Here is a 17631-nt window from a genome sequence, read left to right as displayed (position 1 = left end):
ATTAACAGGTTATTATAGAAAATTCATACGAGGTTATGGATATATAGCAACACCTCTAACAGATTTGTTGAAGAAGAACTCATTTTGTTGGATTGACAAAGTTGCTACTACATTTGAGTTGTTGAAAGCAGTTGTTAGCAATCATCCTATGTTGAGGTTGCCAGATTTCACTAAAGTATTCACCATTGAGTGTGATGCTTCTGGTGTGGGGCTTGGGGCAGTCTTGATGCAAGATTCTCAACCTATTGCTTTTTATAGTAAAGCTTTGAAGGGGAAAGCACTATTGTTGTCAACATATGAGAAAGATCTTTTAGCTCTAGTGTCTGCTGTCCAGAGATAGATGCCTTACTTATTGGGCTATCCCTTTAAGATCAAAACTGATCAACAGGCTTTGAAGTTTTTGGTGGAACAGAAAATTGACACTGAGTCACAACATAAGTGGGTATCTAAACTGATTGGTTATGATTTCTCAGTTGATTATAAGAGGGGAAAAGAGAACTTAGTAGCTTATGCTTTCTCGAGAAGAAATGAGGAAGAACAAGCAGTGGTTGCAATGATTTCATTTCCAACTCCCTTGTGGATTGAAGAGCTGAAAGAGAGTTATTCTTTGTATCCAAAGTTTTCTGATTTAGTTGCTAAGTTGCAGCAAGGTGAGGAAGGGCCTAAGCATTTCTCTATTCAACAGGGTTTGTTGCTGAGAAAGGGTAAGCTAGTAGTCATTCTTTCTTCATCAATTTAGTCCAAGATTTTGTAGTTCATCCATAATAACCTACAAGCAGGTCATGTGGGTTATCACAAGACTTTGCAGAGGGCAAGAAGAGATTTTTGGTGGGAGGGTATGAGGAAAGATGTCAGAAGATTGGTGAGGGAGTGTGAGATTTGTCAAGTCAGCAAGAATGAAACTGTGCAGTAGTACCCTGGTCTTCTACAACCATTGTCTATACCTGAATCTCCATGGTTAGACATATCTATGGATTTCATTGATGGCTTGCCTTTTTCTAATGGGTTTTATGTGGTGGACAGATTGACCAAGTTTGCCCATTTCTTTGCTCTTTCACATCCTTATACAGCTACTAAGGTAGCTCAAGTATTTTTTTGTTGAGGTATTCAAGTTGCATGGGCTACCTAGATTAATTATTTCTGATCGAGATGTAGTCTTCACTAGTTCCTTTTAGAGACAGTTATTTCAATTGCAAGGAGTGTCTTTGGATTTCAGTTCCTCCTACCATCCTCAATCAGATGGTCAAACGGAAGTCTTGAATAAGTGCTTAGAAGGGTACTTAAGGTATTATTACAGTCAGAGACCTAAAGAATGTACTTCATAGTTACCAATGGCTGAGTGATGTTACAACACTAATGTACATTCTTCCATTAAAATAACCCCATTTGAAGCCCTTTATGGGTATGACCCTCCTAAGTTGTTGGCTTATGTGCCAAGTACCTCCTCTAATGATGTTGTTGACATGCAGTTAAAGTCACGAGAATAATTATGGGGCTTACTGAGAGATAACATGAAGAAGGCACATCATAGAAATTTTATGCTGACAGAAATAGAAGTGAAAGATCTTTCCAAAAGGGTGATTGGGTCTTCTTGAGACTCCAACCTTATAGGCAGAAAACAATAGCAATTAGGCACAATATGAAGCTAGCCCCAAGATTTTATGGCCCTTTCCTGACTGTGAAGAAATTGGGGTCTGTAGCTTACAAACTTAATTTGCATAGTTCATTTAAAATACATCCAGTTCCATGTTTCATGTTTAAGAAGGAAAATTGGTCAGAATGTTGTACTCTTGCCAACATTACCCTACTGATTTTAGTGGACAACTACAACCTGAGCCTCAACAGATACTGGAAAGACGAATTCAAAAGAGGGGCAATCATGCTGTGACAGAAGTGCTTATGAGTTGGGTGGGAACTGCAGCTGAGGATTCATCTTGGGAGAACTTGTGGAAGTTAAGGCAACTCTACCCACATCTGGTGAGAACTGTGCTCTGAATGTGTGTTCTGGTTGAAGGCTGTGGAGGGAAGTGTGTAACAGATAGCAAAGGATGAAGAATCCTGGGCAACTGAAATAACGGTCGTTCCAAACAGGGCGTTTTAATACTTAATGAAACAATGCGTGTCAAGACAATAATCTCAGGAACTGAAGACTAATCAATACGGTGCGTTGGGGATGAGTTGGGCGACGTAGTTTTCCTATTATGCTTGTAATAGAGAAATCAGTTAGTTAGTTACGTCTGTTGGTTAGTTAGTTGGTTAGTTACAGAAGCTTGTAGTATAAAAAGGAAGTCTCTTGTATTCATACGGATATCAGGTTGATTTACTTAAACTGGTTTGTTTAGGAGCTTGGAGATTGCTCAAAAATCTCTTCCAAGATTTGAAGTAGATTCTTGGTTTACCTTCTCTTTCTCGTTCACTGTTTAGTTGTTCTTCATTTTGCATTGCATCTGTGCATATGTCATTTGTTCAACTGGGTTCTGGTTTGTGTTGGAAGTTAGAGTAGGACGAGGGTACGTAACATATTGCCTGTCTATGTAGCCACAAGTGTTACCACTTTAGCTGGACATCTCATCTCATGGTCAGTCTTGAGTCAAAGACTCAAAAGGGGTTTCAAAAAGGAAAAAAATAATCCCCCTAAAACAGTTGGAAGGGGGGGGGGGGGGGGGAGCAAGCTATTAGGTAGTGTCATTTATGTAGTATACTGACATTTATGGGGAAAAAGAAAATACTCTTTAACAAAAGAATACTTGACTTCCTCCAACCTCTCCCTCGAATTATTATGGCGTGAGTGTGAATTTTGTGTTCTACCATACAATTCCCATTGGGTGATATGGGAACTCAACCTCACTTTTGGAAACAAAGTCCAATACCCCTTAGACTAGTTGCGATCACAAATTCACAATCAAATTAGGTTTGTTATTCTTTATTTGCATCGAAGGACATAATCATTCTCTATCTTTTTCTTTCGGCAAAATATTCTCTTATTTAATGCAGAGGTTAGGATTCAAAATGAAAAGCAGAAAAGAACTCATGCGTTAAAAGAAAATGATTCAAAAGAAACTGAGCTTCGTGTGTCGTGTATCTAAGACGCTACGATAGACTGGCAAAACGACTACAACCAAGCAATCAACGACATTTTAAATTTTGATTTTTCTCCCATTAAACATTTTTCGGGGCGTAAAAATTGCCCACAACATATTTTTTGTTGCATCTTCAACTGCACACTCTTTATAAGTTTCAATCCAAAATATTTTTTTTATCTTTAGTCAACCACCGAAATATTTTCCTAATCTCACAAATTTTGATCACGTCTCTGGAGTCTGCACTCAAATATGGAGCAAGTGAAACGGATAAATTAAATCCCTTCTTGTTGTGTCAAGTATGCACATGATAGGTCCCGCGTAAATAGAATTCGAACACTAAAGATAATATTCTCTTCGGGTGAGAACGTACCACAATTTTGGGTAAATTTGCTTGATGATTTCATTGATAATTTCTGGCTGCTTAAATAGCAAATCATGTACATAATGCCGAAAAGAGAGAAACAACACTAAAACTACTATCAACTAGTAACCAAAGCATAACACATGTAATAACAAGAAATACAAACATGCGTACTAACGGAAATAAAATGAACAGTAAGATAAACATCAAGCATAAAACTCTCTAACAGCTAATGACCCAGTCCACGCACGCCAACTTCACGCCATTATGTCTTCACGTCCATGTCCATGCGCCTTCACTTCACACGTCTAGCCTCCTCCTTGATACTTGGGATTTGGCTTGAGACCTCTGTCCAAACATCTTGGTGTAACAATACTCATCCCACCGGGTGGACTCTTGTCCTCAAGGTCCATGGTTGGAAATTGATCAAGCAGTGACTGGTTTGTCTCCCATGTAGCCTCTTCCACTAGTAAATGTTTCCATTGAACCAATTTTTCTTCCTCAAATTTATTGCCCCGTTTGACCCAACGAGTATCCAAAATGCACTGAGGTTCGAGTATGACAACCCCTTCATCAATCACTGGTGGTAACTCTTTAGAAAGTAATGTACGCTCTCCCACAAGTTTTTTTAAGGGTGAAATGTGAAAGACATGATGAATTTGGGCTCCCTTTGGCAGCTAAAGTTTGTATGCAATCGCTCCAATTTTTTGTATCGCAGGATATGGCTCGTAAAATCGACTGGCAAACTTTTAGTGGGCATGTTTAAAAGCTGATTGTTGTCGATAGGGATGCAACTTAAGAAACACCATATCACCCACTTCGAACGTTACATATCTCCTTTTCTGATTAGCCGTTTGCTTCATGCGATTAATTGAGGCTTCCAAGTTAGCTTTGAGCTGCCGTAGTAACTCGTCTCCAGACACAAGATTTTGGTCCACTTCGTGCACTGAAGGGAAGCTACTATGGTAAAGTGGAACTGAAGGTGGTAGATGCCTAAAATGGGGTCATTCTGGTAGATGCATGGTACGTCGTATTATGCCATAGCTCAGCCTAGGGAAGATAGGTGCTCCTTTTGCATGGCCATTGATGAACAAAGCATCGAATATATTGCTCGACAAAGCGGTTGACTACTTTCGTTTGTCCGTTAGTTTGCGGATGATAGGTGGAGCTAAGTTGTAATTTGGTATGTGACATTTGAAAAAACTCTTGCCAAAATCTGCTAATAAATATTGGGTCTTGATCACTTCAACAAATTTTTCAGCAACGCCTTTAGCAGTAAATGGATGAGTTAAAGTTAAGAAATGTGCGGATTTACTTAACCTGTCAAAAACTACCAAGATTGTGTACTTGTTGTGGGACGTTGGTAATCCTTCAATGAAGTCGAGAGTGATATCATCTCATACTTGGCAAGGAATGGGCAAAGGTTGTAGAAGTCCAGCTGGAGAGAGCGTCTCGGACTTCATTTTTTGGCATACTTCACATCGCTTGACATATTTTTGGACTGCTTGGTACATTTTAGGCCAATAAAATTGTTGAGCCAGTCTCTTGAACGTCCGCAATACTCCTGAATGCCCCCTAATTTTTGTGTCGTGAGCCTCATGCAACAACTTAGCCCGCAACTCCTCTTGAGAAGGAAGAAGTACTTTGCCTTTGAAATAGAATAGCCCTTGGCGTTGTGAATATGGCCCCTCGGTTTGAGCCTTGGTCACTTGATCTATAGACTGGATATAAGGATCCTCTTCGTAGGCACTTCGAATTTCATCCCACATGGTTACCACAAGCACATGAAGGTGATGAAGAACTGGATTGTTGGGCTTGCGTGAGAGGGCGTCCGAAGCTGAGTTTTTGTGGCCTAGGCGGTAAGTAATCTCATAGTCGTCGCTCATTAATTTGGCTACCCACTTTTGTTGCTCCGGTGTCGCCACACGTTGCTCCAAAAAATATTTTAGGCTGTGTTGGTCAGTTTGGATGAAAAATTTCCTTCCCAATAAATATGGTTGCCATAGGCGTATAGCCTCCACAATTGCAAACATCTCTTTGGCGTAGGTTGACCATGATTTTTTTTTAATACCCAGTGCACGACTCATAAAGGCGATGGGCTTGCCTTGTTGAGTTAAGACTACGCCAATCCCTTCTCTTGTAGCATCGGTTTCAATGGTGAAGGATTCATTGAAATTTGGCATAGCCAGAACATGTGTGGTGGTCATCGCTTGCTTGAGAGCCAAGAAGGCTATTTCGGCTTCCTCATGCCATTCGAACTTCCCTTTTTTGAGTAGGTTGGTAAAGGATCGGGTGATGATGCCATAATTCCGAACGAACTTCCTGTAATATCCTATCAAGCCTAAAAAACCACATAATTCAGAAATATTAGTTGGGTGTGGCCACGTCACCATGGCCGCAATTCTGTGTTTATCAACCTTCACCCCCTGAGGCGTAACAATGGTGTCCCAAGTACTCTAACTCCTGCTAGCCGAACGTGCACTTGCTTGCCTTGGCAAAAAAAAAAGGCATTACTAAATATTCGTAATGACCGTTGTGAGTATGAAAAACAGTTTTAAGAATGTCGGGGGGATTTACTCTTACTTGATGATATTCGGCCCTCAGATCAAGCTTGGTGAAGTAAGAGGCGCCATGCAATTCATCCAACATGTCGTCTACTGTTGGAATGGGAAAATGATCCTTGATGTTGGTGGTATTGAGTGCGCGGTAGCCCGTGCAAAATCGCCAACTTCTATCATTTTTCTTCACTAATAGTACTGCTGAAGAAAATGGACTGGTGCTAGGATGAATGAGGCCGGAGTTCAGCATCTCTTGAACCCGCTTTTCGATCTCTTCTTTTTGGAAATGGGCATATCTATATGAGCGTACATTAATCGGCTCGGTGCCCTTCTTGAGTGTAATGCAGTGATCTACTTCACGCACATGTGGTACACACGAGGGTTCCTAGAACACATCCTCGCACTCCTTCAATATCCATTCCATGTCTTGCTGCTTCATGTCATATGCTGCACCTTATGATGCGGCTTTCACGGCCGACGGAAACCATACTCCAAGCAGTGCATCGCCCCGTCGACATTCCTTTGAAATTTCCTTTAAGGTAGCCTCCTAAATGGTTTCTTGCCTATTCCTTATAGCCTTCGGGCTTGATTTTCCCAAATGAAATCCATGGTTAATTGTTTCCAATTACAAACCACGGAACCTAGCATTTCCAACCATTGAATGCCAAGTACTAAATCAAGACCTGATAAGGGCAAAGAGAAGAGGGTGAGGTAAAACTCAGTGCCTTGTAAATTCACCAATACCTTATCAAAATGCCCTTGACACTCTTGTCGTTCTCCATTAGCCACTCGAACGGTAAATGTTTCTGTTGGCACTACCGGCAACCTCAGCATATTTGCCAAACGATCGCTGATGAAGTTATGCGTTGACCCACTGTCAATTAATACCGCAACTTCGTGAGAGCCCATTTTTGCCGTCATGTGCATGGTTCTCGAAGCAGTCCATCCCGTCAATGTGTGTAACGTGATTTTGGGCTCAATTCTTGGTTCCTACACCCTTTGTATCTCCACCTTGGTCATCTTCCAATGTTTGCTAATCAGTGACTTCCTCCAATACCACGTTGCCTGCTCCTGCATGTACTTCCAAGAGTAACAATTGAGGTTTTCAACATCTATGCTCTGCTGTGAAATGTTCATTGCAGTTAAAACAGAGGCCTTGCGCTCTTCTCCTTTGCATCTCCTCCCATGATAAGTACCTAATTGGAGTCACAAGTGTAGCAGGAGCCATACGAGTGGCTTGTGGAAGAGCTAGAGGAGCTTTTGTAGGTGGTGCTCGTACGAACCTCCGTTGTCATGTGAGTTTATCATCTCTCATCCGTGCCAAGTTAATGGCCTCCTTGAGGGATTGCGGTTTAAACATCTGAATCCCATCGGCAATTTCAGCCTTCAAGCTGCCCATGAATGTCCCCACCAACGCCTTCTACGTCCATCCACAAACCTTGTTGCCGAGCTTCTCAAACTTGCGTTGATAGTTGCTCAATGTCCCTAGCTGCCGTATCCTTGAGAGAGCTTCGTCAAAGTCTTCACACTCTAATGGTTCGAAACGAGCCAATAATTCTTCTTCGAATTTTTTTCCATGAAATCACGTGTCCTTCTTCCCGTAATGTCCTGCGAATCCACTGCCACCACTGGTTGGCCTCCCCTTCAAGATGGTAAGCAGCCATGGGAACTTTCTAGGCTTTGGTAGTGCCTTAGTACTCGAAGAACTGTTCCACCCAATTGAACCACTTCGTTGGATCGTCTCCAGAGAACTGCGAAAATTCTAGCTTGGCCGTTTTTTAGGAGACGACATGCTGACCTCCATTTTGGTTTTCTCGGTTGTGATTACCATGGCTTGGAGACTCCTGATTTGAGAGCAAAATATTTGAGAGACGATTGAGAATTTCCTCCAAATGGTGAAGTTTGTCAGTCATGCTGAACTCCAATCGGTGTAGCCCCTTCTGAACTGCACCGAGCTCAGACTCCGATTGTTCAATGTGGTCCTTGTTCATTAACCTGGCTCTGAGGCCAATGATAGGTCCCGCGTAAATAGAATTCAAACACTAAAGATAATATTCTCTTCGGGTGAGAGTGTACCACACTTTTGGGTAAATTTGTTTGATAATTTCATTGATAATTTTTGGCTGCTTAAATAGCAAACAATGTACATAATGCTGAAAACAGAGGACACAACACTAAGACTGCTATCAACTAGTAACCGAAGCATAACACACGTAATAACAGAAAATACAAACACACGTACTAATGGAAATAAAATGCAACAGAAAGATAAACATCAAGCATAAAATTCTCTAACTACGAATGACCCAGTCCATGCTTGCCATCTTCACGCCATTACGTCTTCACGTTCACATCCATGCATTTTCTCTTCTCTCATCTAGCCTCCTCCGGGATTTGGCTTGAGACCTCTCTTCGAACGTCTTGGCGTAACAGCACATTACAAAAGCTGCAACATGAAAATTTTATATATCACATTTATTATCATTATGAGAATATTTTATTATAATTTAATATTCTATTATTATTTTTTCACTATTATTCATAAAATATCTGAGATCACCTTACTAACAAACGCAACCTTAAAGAGCCCATGAGCAACTAATAAACCAACCGAAAAAAAAAAATGAAAAGGAATTTATCATCATCGTAATGGAGTTGATCATTTATCATCAAATTAATCCCAGTAATCAAATCCATTATCATCATAATGGGATTTATGAAAACGTGGGATACAAACCGAAAGAAAGAATCATACACAATCGGGAAGAGGGTAGGGGGGCCCTGTGCTTCTTGATCTTCTCCTGGAGCTCATCCTTCTTAGCACCAACCACCCTGTCCACTTCCTTACCTTTCTTCACCAACACGAAAGTCGGCATCCCCTGCACCTTAAACTCCTGCGCCACATCCTATATATCCCACGTCGGCACGTCCCAAAGAACCATAAAGAAAGTGAATAACGTTGTAGATAATATCAAATTCAGAATTTAATTTGATTTTTATAAATTTATTTAATATTTTTACGTAATTTTTCTATAAATATGGATCAATACTGTATTCCATAACAATTAAGAATAGAAAGATATAGTTCTAAAAAACTCTCTCCCTCCTTATCTCTTTTTCATTTTCAAATCTATTATATTTAATTTTCTATCGTACTATCAAAACCCTTGGCTAATGCAGGCTAGGTTGTGGATTTTTTTTAATTTTTTCCGTTACTTTTATCTCTCATAAATTTTTTTTATCACTATTCAACCATGTTTCACCTCAAGTTTATGCATTTAGAGTGTCTTTATAAGTTGTGATAATTTTTTTTAGATTTTGATCTGTTGTGAGCATTATTCTAAACCTCAAATCCCTTTTGATTTTGGTCCTATAGTTGATCGAGACCATATACAATTTTAACCCAATCTTTTGGCCCATTGTTAGAGCTCTTTGTTGGCTTTGACTTATTATCAACTCATTGTAGTCACAGCTCTAGATTTGATATTTCAACTATAAGTCACTTTATCATCATCGTTATTTTTATTATTTCATTAGTGATCAATCAACGAATATGAAGGTTATACTCAAATTTTAAATTCAATATTTCAAAATACTTCATCTTAAATTTGAGGGAATATTGGAGATGATATCGAATAAAATATAATTTTGATTTAATTTTTATAATTATCACGTCACATTGATTTGATATTATCTTTATTAAATTTTTATTAAGATATTTATCTTATTTCATCTCAATATAATTTTACTATAGATAGAGATTATGACTTATATTTAATAATAATTTATAATAGCAAAAATGTAGCCTCAAATTCTATCTCCCTTCTCTCTTCTCCTAATTTCTTTTATACTTTATATTTTAGATTTTCTATCAATTAATAAAAATAAAAATTCTATTAGCAGCCTTCTATCCCCACACCTTTTAAGTAAAAGAATTATTTTTTTTATTATTTAGGTATATGGTACTACTGATTAGAATAGCTAAAACAGAGAAATAGGAAAAACGTTGATAAGAAGAATAATAACGAATTAAGAAGACGTACAGGTAATTCATCGACGTCGATCTTAGCGAAGTCAACGTCGGTGAACGTGGAGGCCATTGCGTCGACGATTGGCTCCATGAACTTGCACGGCGGACACCAAGACGCGGCGAAATCTATCACCATCTTTGATCCGTCCAACAAAGAAAATAAAAATGAAAGAAAGAATTACTGAGTCAGTTGGTATATATCTAATCTAATACCATATTAAATTAAGATTGTGTTCAGCCGGAAGTCACAACACATTTTTCATAAATTTTTTTCTTTTTTTTTTCTTTTTCACCCCAGCACGTTAGGTGTGCTGGGTGTGTGAAGAAGATTTATTCATTAAATTAAAGGGTTTAAAGTTTAAACCCTCCGGGGAATCCAATGGCTTAAATAAGAATGAATAGTACGAAAAGTAAAAGAAATACGAGCTGGGATGAAGCTTCGGAGATCATGAAATGGATCTGCCAACTGATGGAGGAGTGAAAAGACGAGACCCGAGATGGCTCCGCTGACAACGGATCAGCCTCTCCAGTTCCGCCGCCTCTTCGTAAGCTTGATACGAGAGATCCCATTCTGTCCGTCTGCTGTCTGTATGCCTGACTAGTGCCTGTCGCTCTTTTTATCTAGTTTTAGCTCAGGTGTGGCTTTCTTCGGTTTTATAGAGGTCCTGGTTCCTGTCCAAGAGGGTGTTTGCACGCGCTAAGACTTCACAAACGCGTGTCGCCATTCACTCGCATAAATCCGTGTTCATAACTCGGAGTCTCGGAGATAAAGGATCCGTGTGCGCGCTAGAATTTGTTCGTTTCTTTTATAGGATGGTTTTTTTTCCCCTTCTTCCTCGATAAGTTAAATATGGTATAGATAAACTAAATGATTACAAAGATATAATATTCAGTAGGATGAGAGTCCTCGAAATTTTTTTCAAAACAAACAAAAGCAGCACTAAAAATAAAAATAAAAAAGTGGGGTAAGTCAAAAATTTGACTCCAACCCATTTTTACAAGGGAAAGCAACTCAAAAGCGGTTTCAACATAGTCTAATCAATAGACTATAATCATATGACTAAACGCCGCAATCGAGAGGGGTGTGTTACATTTTCTTGATATGCTCCAACTGTAAGAGACGATCATGATCACATTGTCTTGATCGCTGGTTAGGGAAAGTAGGAACATAGGAGAATAGCAACTTGTAAATGAGCCGATACACTGGCGAAAGACCACCATTGACTGTGGTGGCACATGTAGGACACACGCCACATTGAGTAAGAAAGGAGCACATGGATCTGAAAGATCCGAAGCCGTTGGCCCCGATAGTGTCTTGCGTGGCAGAAGGAAACCCCTGCTAATGCGGCAACGCGTGTGGCTCATGCACGTGCGGCTCACGACCCCTACATATTGGAACAACTTGTTATCATCACTGGAAAAATTTACAAAAAAAAAAAATGGAAATAAACCTAAAAACAAGGGTTGGCGAACGGAGGGGAGACGAGATGAAGCTCCACCCCCCTAGGTGGTGAGACTGTGATGGCAGGCTGTGAGTAGAGAGAAAAAAATTTGGAGAGAAAAAATAGAGAAAAAACTCTGGGGAGAAAAAACAGAAAAAAATCAGAGCTGGAATGCCTTTGTAGTTTTATTATAAGATGGGTTTGGATCAATGATGAGTTGAATTGAGTCAGTGATGGATTTATATATAGTTTGAGGGGGTCATGGCCTCCCAAATTTTTTTAAAAATTCAAAATAGCCTTTAAATTTTATTCATAATTCTATGTATATAGAAAAATTGGCCCATCAAAAAAACTTATAATTTCTTTATTCCCATATACTTTTTAAAATTTTGTAAAATTTCAATATACATAAAAATGTCTCTCTCTAGTTTTTCTTCTATAACTCCTAAATTTTGTATAATTTCTATATATTACCTATTTTCAAGGATGTGGCCACACTAAAATTAGATTAAAACTAAGATTAGGTGAAATAATAAACTAATAACATTGACCCAAAGTTTTTTATTATACAATATTAAGTTTCTAGTTATAGAATCCAAAGTGAAAATACCAGAAAAACTATTTAAGATTAATGGTTTATATGAAAAATAGTAGAGATGATTTATCCTCTAAACTTCATTAAGTAAAAAAAAATTTATTTAAGATCTCAATTGTAGTATTCTATGCTTAATGTAACACTAAAATAGATAGATTTTATATGAAATTTGATAAATTAGCTTAAATACTAGAATGATAGATGACATTCTAAAAGATCACTTAATAGTTTCTATGAAGAAAATAATTTTTAAATATTTCATATTTACAAAAATAATATTGAATGAATATTATTCTATAAAATATTGTAGTAAAAAAACTGAAACATACATTAAGTTGTGTTTTTAAAAATTTATTTCTACTTTATTTGACAAATTATCAAGATTTAATTTTATATATGATTTATGATTTTCTAATAGATTTTCATTTTATATAAACATCTCGTGCGATATAAAAGTTGGCCCCTAAGAAAAATTAATGGTTCCGTCACTGAGTTGAGTTGTGAATAGTAATATTTTACGAGTCTCATTAAGATGGGTTTAACTTTTTTAGGTTGAGATGAATTTAATTTTTTAAGTTGAAATGTATGAAGTAAGTTAAGATGAATTTAACTTTTTTATAAAAATTAAAAAAATAATGAATTTCATTAATAATTAATTTGAGATGAATTTAGACGAGAGTAGAATTTGGTTCAATAATAAACTTTAACATGATAATTGAATAAAATGACACTTCATAACTCTTTTTATCCAATTGGCAGAAACCGGATTAATTACATAATTTAAATTAAAAAAGTGAGTCAAGCAATATTTATTGTTATTTAACTAAATTTTGTGGACAGTATTAAATACTATAAAACTCACCTCAAGTATTTATGTTTACTTCATTTTAAAATTCTAAAATTGGATCAAATACTCTAAGAGTAAGAGTATTTGAACTTGCAAAAATTTATGATTTATACGGTCTCCCTGCCTCTAAAAAGGGAGAAGTATTATACGTACGTTATTTTTTTTTTGTTATTGTTTGATGCGGCATTAACTGTCTTGAATAAATATTTAAAATTATAAAAATAATGTTTAAAAGAAAAATAAATAATATTTAGAAAAAATTAACTCCAAATAAAACCTAGATTGATCTTTTAAAATCTCGCCCCATGCATGGAAGTTATTCCATTTGTGCACATTGACGCCTAACACAAGATCCGTCCATGTCCATTCCAACTAAATTATGCCTCTCTCAATCTACGAAGTCAAAAGGTGTCGATCTTAGTGGAGGGAGGCATATATGCAAAGCTTTCGCGTGTTTTTTCTTATTTGACACGAATAATAGATTGATTTATTGCTTCTTGGCGGCGTTCGAGCTATATGCGTCGTATTATCGAATTCTTAGATGGTGTTGCAAAATGGTGGGTGAATATGTCTCACGCAAAGGGGCACGTAAGCCCTACGCATCGCCCACCTTTGAAGTTCCAATTGCAACATGCGCCTCTCCAACCTATTCTGGATTCGAGATTTTCAAAATATGACTATCCACTTTCATTTATAGCTAGCACGTGGCTCCCACACACTGGTACAATTATTCGTCTCTCTTTAATGCTTGCGAAGCTGTGATAACATGAGATAACGATCCTCTCCAACTACAACAATCGGTCTAGAACTAATGCAACTCCATCTATGGTAGGCTTTCACAACTATAGTGGAAATCTTTGACATACTTCTTAGAGCGTCCACATTGACTTTCACAACTATACTCCTTAATGACAACATTGGGTTGAGTCTGGGTTGTCTTAATTAATTATAACATGTTTAAAGCCAAAATCCACATCTTTCTCTCTTAGAAGCAAACCAATAATCTAGACTTGTCGATTCATCTTTGCTAACATGTTTAATATCTTGGTTGCCAATATTTCTAATCGCCAATTAAGATGTCTCCCTAGGTTTTTTGGGTTGGAAAGTATATAGTGCTTGAACAGGAAGTAGCCGCAGGTAAGTAAGTTGTTTTTTTAGATGGAAGGGCTTGAATAGAGAGGAGGGGAGTCAGCGAGTGTGAATAAAGTCATGAGAAGGAAATCTGGGGTCTTTTGGTCTTTTGCTCTCCTGCCATGCTGGCGGGTGTGTTAAGATGAGAGCTTGAGAATATAATTATTACAAAAAAAAAATCGATTCCGACCAACGTAGTGCCATTAATTATTGAGAAAAGTTACGTATCAGTCGGAAGCCGTAGCACATCTCACTTCAGTTTTTTTTTTTTTACATTTAATACGTTGAGTGTGCTGCAACTTCTGATTAATACAAATATTTTCTCTTAATTATTTCACTTGTTAAGGCGACCTTTACGTAAAATTAAATTCGAACCTCGAGAATCCTATACCAATACCATTGATAGCGGACGACACTGAAACATTATGTTAAGACGAGAATATAGATGCATGTAAAAGCCCTAAACCTTCAGTACAGTACCGATCCCTCCTAAACCTGAGTTCTTGACTCCTTCACCCCCAAACCTGAGTCCTTGACTCCTTCACCATGGCTTGTTTTGGCAATAAATCAGGCATGTGACGTTATCTACCTGCTTCTTTTTAAATGAGTTCTGACAAATCAATTAAGCTTGAGAGAACAATAGATGGAAATGGAAATATGATTTCATTTTATTCATCAAAATGATGCAATTACAATGGGTATTTTAGATACCCTGCCTCCAGAGAAAGTTCTCAAGAAAATTACAAGATTCCAGATGATTCCTCATTTCTCTCTCCCTCTTCCTTATACCCTACGTTTAGCACTTACGACATAACTACTCGTAACAGAAAGTTGAAACGATAGAACAATTATAAAAGAACACTAACTAAAATAACAAACAAAAAATGCAAAGCTTAAACAAAACGAACAACCTCACTAAAAAACCAAACACAACATTTTAGAGTAATGATAGGTACAGTTCCTATTTAGAGACTGCAATGCAAGTTTAGGCTATTTTAACTTTAAAATTTTTTAAAATTACAAAACTATCCCTCCTAAAATGATATTTTTTCTCATTTAATAAAGGGTCTGCACATACAATCCCAAAGTGAAGACTGCAAATAGAATTTCTCAACATTTTATTCTTCCTTTCTCTTGACAACATCGTTTCTCTTCAAGGCCCAACGACACTGTTTCTACATGCAGCCACTCACTTCGACTTCAACAGTTCAACACTTTAATATTATGCACGTACGTCGAACTCAACCCAGTTAGGATTCTTAACATTCTTCTTCCTTAGAGCACATTGCCCACAATGTGGGGGTAAAGCTGTCGGAGCTTCAACAACGTTTCCTAGCTATTATCCTCTTTCGTTGTCCCTATCCATTTAATTAAGACTTCTGTCACTGGTCGATCCCCATTCCACTTCACCCTTCGGTCAACTACATGTTCTGGTTCAGGGAGGATTTCACCACTTGAATCCATTGGGAGAATGGTTGCGAGGGGTTGAATCTATGCTCTTATTTTTTTTCTTGAGGCATGAGACATAGAAGGTCGCATGTATCCTTGCTGAAGGAGGTAGATCCAGTTGATCGGCAACTTCCCTGATGCGACAGATCACTTAAGGCCATAAAATCAAGGGGACAGCTTCAAACTCGGTCTGGTTGCAAGAGATTTCTGTCTATACGGCTTCAACCGGAGGTATTCTCAATCACCTACCTCAAATCTTCTCTCCGTATATTTCTTATCAGCATTATGCTTTGTCCTGGTCTAAGAGTGTGTTTGGATACTAAAGTTGTTTGGGTACTAAAGTATTCTCAACACTTTTCAAGTATTTTTTAAAAATATTTTACATGCGAAATAATTTAAAATACTCTCAATAAGACCCATAAACTCACTTTAATCTCTACTCATAACTATTCATAAACATTCTATAATACTTATCACTATTATATATAAATATAAAATAAAATCATTATTAAATATAAATAAAAAATAAAATCATTATAATATATAAATAAAAAATAAAATCACTATAATATATAAATAAAAAATAAAATCACTATAATATATAAGTAAAAAATAAAATCACTATAATATTTATGACTATTAAATATAAATAAAAAATAAAATTATTATTAAATATAAATAAAAAATAAAATCATTATAATATATAAATAAAAAATAAAATCACTATAATATATAAATAAAAAATATTTATCACTATTATATATAAATAAAAAATATTTATCACTATAATATATAAATAAAAAATAAAATCCCTATAATATATAAATAAAAAATAAAATCACTATAATATTTATCACTATTAAATATAAATAAAAAATAAAATCATTATAATATATAAAAAAATAAAATAAAATCACTATAATATATAAATAAAAAATAAAATCACTAAAATATATAAATAAAAAATAAAATCACTATTATATATAAATAAAAAATAAAATACTATAATATTTATCACTATTATATATAAATTAAAAATAAAATCACTATAATATATAAATAAAAAATAACATTACTATAATATTTATCACTATTATATATATAAATAAAATCATTATAATATTTATCACTATTATATATAAATTAAAAATAAAATTATTATAATATTTATCATTATTATATATAAAAGTAAAATAAAATCACTACAATATTTATTAATATTAAAAAATCAATATAATAAAATCATTATAATATTTATTACTAAAAATAAAATTACTATAATATTTATGGGATCCACATATTTTTTAACTACCTACTCAAAAGTCAACAACTCAACATACTTCACACATCCAAACAATTCAAAATATTCTTAATAGGATTCATAAACTCACTTCAATATCTATTTATAACTATTTATAAATATTCTCAACACTTCTCACAACCCAAACGTACCGCAAGACATTTCCAAATTTTGACGAAGTAGCTTTAAGACATGTTCTTCGGTTTTTAAAAATTGATCTACTGATTCGTTGGCGAAAGTACCTAGGACATTGGACAGACGCTTGGGCGGTGGATACCCATACAAAGCTCCCGCCAGGGGCTAAGCTAGAACTCTAGCATGTGTTTTCACGTGCTTTTTTTAAGTTATTTTTTATATAGATTTTTTTAATATTTTTAAAATGTAAAATAAATTTATTATATTATTAAAAAATATTTTTTTAATTAAAAAGTAAAAAAAAATATCATTAAAAAATACTTATTTAATCATGAAGTAAAATAAAAAATTAGAAAAAAAATATTTTTTTTACTTTTTAATTAAGAAAGTGCTTTTAATAATGTTGTAAATTTATTTTATTTTTTAAAAATATTTAAAAGTGTTAAAAAAAATTTATATAAAAAATAACTTAAAAAAACACAAGAAAACACATGCTAGAGCTTCAGCAGAGTCCCCAGTAAGAGCTCTAGCATTGTTCTTCATCTCATCATTATAATTTTATCAAATTTTCACACAAAATATAATAAAAAATTTAATTTTTTAAAATTATAAAATAATAATAATATTAAAAAATAAATATTTTAAGAATATTTTTAACTTTTATCTCTCGTTTAAAATCATCTATCCAAACGGCAAGTTT

The 17631-nt window shown here is 35.6% G+C and overlaps 1 protein-coding gene across 1 annotated transcript; it reads right to left on the bottom strand.

The window, feature by feature from the left end:
* Positions 1-8083: 8083 nt before the first annotated feature.
* On the bottom strand, positions 8084-10884 carry LOC109008926 (thioredoxin H2). Its single transcript, XM_018989214.2, has 4 exons — positions 10456-10884; positions 10046-10168; positions 8758-8908; positions 8084-8448 (listed from the first exon to the last, which is right to left on the bottom strand). The coding sequence occupies exons 1-4, from the start codon at positions 10600-10602 to the stop codon at positions 8351-8353; spliced, it is 519 nt and encodes a 172-aa protein (XP_018844759.1). The 5' UTR covers positions 10603-10884; the 3' UTR covers positions 8084-8350.
* Between the last annotated feature and the right edge of the window lie 6747 nt (positions 10885-17631).

Source organism: Juglans regia, chromosome 10 (genome assembly GCF_001411555.2).
Source record: "Juglans regia cultivar Chandler chromosome 10, Walnut 2.0, whole genome shotgun sequence".
Classification (NCBI taxonomy): Eukaryota; Viridiplantae; Streptophyta; class Magnoliopsida; order Fagales; family Juglandaceae; genus Juglans; species Juglans regia.
Note: the sequence above shows the minus strand (reverse complement) of the source record. Positions and strands in the feature narration are given on the sequence as shown.